Consider the following 1145-nt stretch of genomic DNA (forward strand, 5'->3'; position numbering starts at 1 on the left):
ATATATATATATGCATATGTCTATAGCAATATTATAAAAAAGCAAGACGTTTTCAATGTAATTTTCTTCTGTTTTACCAATAGTTTCTTTACAAATTGACACAAAAAGAATTCAGTGTTGAAAAAATAAACATTTTTTCAAAATGTGATGAACATTTTTTTGGTCGAAGTTGTTTAGCTGTCTGCAAATTCCTCTCCGATTCTTCAACCTGAGAACTTGTCTAAGGCAACACAATGTGATGGATCCTGGTGAATGAAAGGAGCAAGTTGATCCACGGCCAGGTGGAGCCAGGGGGTGACCAATGGTGGCCTTGGCCACCATAAATTAATCTTCAGTCCCCCCAAGGGGCCCCCAAAATTTTGAGGAAACTATACATTTAGCAAAATAAAAATTAGAAATCATAGTTTCCTCAAAATGATTAGGGTGATATATTTACATGCATATGATGGCAGCCATCTTGAGTATTGATGTGGCAACACAATTTTTGAAGGTGACCTTTATTACTCCAAGATGCAGCCATCTGCCAAAATAAAAGTTCATACCTTTCTTATTTAATAATAACTCTAATAATAAATTAATACTAGGATAATAACTAATAACTGGCATAATTTTCAAGCTGTTGTTTAATACACTAATATATTACATTATTATTATTGTTTTGCATATATCTGAGATCCTTATATACTTTATACTTTATATTATTGCTACTTTGGATGTAACTGGGACCTTGGGTACACGGTTGCATTCCACCTCATGTACCACATGGGAATGACAATAAAGAACCTTGAAGTTTAACTCAAGTTATTCTGCTCTAAACATGCATGGATGAAAGAACAGACAGACGGATGGATGAAAGACATTTCCAATTCCCCCTCTTTGCTCCAGGACAGGGGACGATAATTCTGTATAGTTACAGACAGGTGGAAAATCAGACATCAAACCTAAATCAGCTCCTTTTCAAAAGCTTTAAACTCAACCAGCTGCATGAGTCCCAGCTTTACTTTATTTCAAATGAGTGTTTTACTGACCATCAACGAGACGATGAGTCAAACACTAAACTCATTACAGGTAACATCACTGCATAATGATCAATGAAGAAAACTGAATAATGATCAGTTAACATTTCCTCATGATAAACTCCTGAT

General features: G+C 34.8%; 1 protein-coding gene across 1 annotated transcript in view; it reads left to right on the top strand.

The window, feature by feature from the left end:
* LOC119427034 (receptor for retinol uptake stra6-like) overlaps positions 1-121 on the top strand; it is an 18704-nt gene extending 18583 nt beyond the window's left edge. The window contains exon 15 of the mRNA XM_037694611.1: positions 84-121. Coding sequence (XP_037550539.1) covers positions 84-121 — 38 coding nt within the window. The remainder of the gene's footprint in view (positions 1-83) is intronic.
* Positions 122-1145: the final 1024 nt, after the last annotated feature.

Source organism: Nematolebias whitei, chromosome 2, assembly GCF_014905685.2.
Source record: "Nematolebias whitei isolate Nwh7 chromosome 2, NemWhi1, whole genome shotgun sequence".
NCBI classification, from domain to species: domain Eukaryota; kingdom Metazoa; phylum Chordata; class Actinopteri; order Cyprinodontiformes; family Rivulidae; genus Nematolebias; species Nematolebias whitei.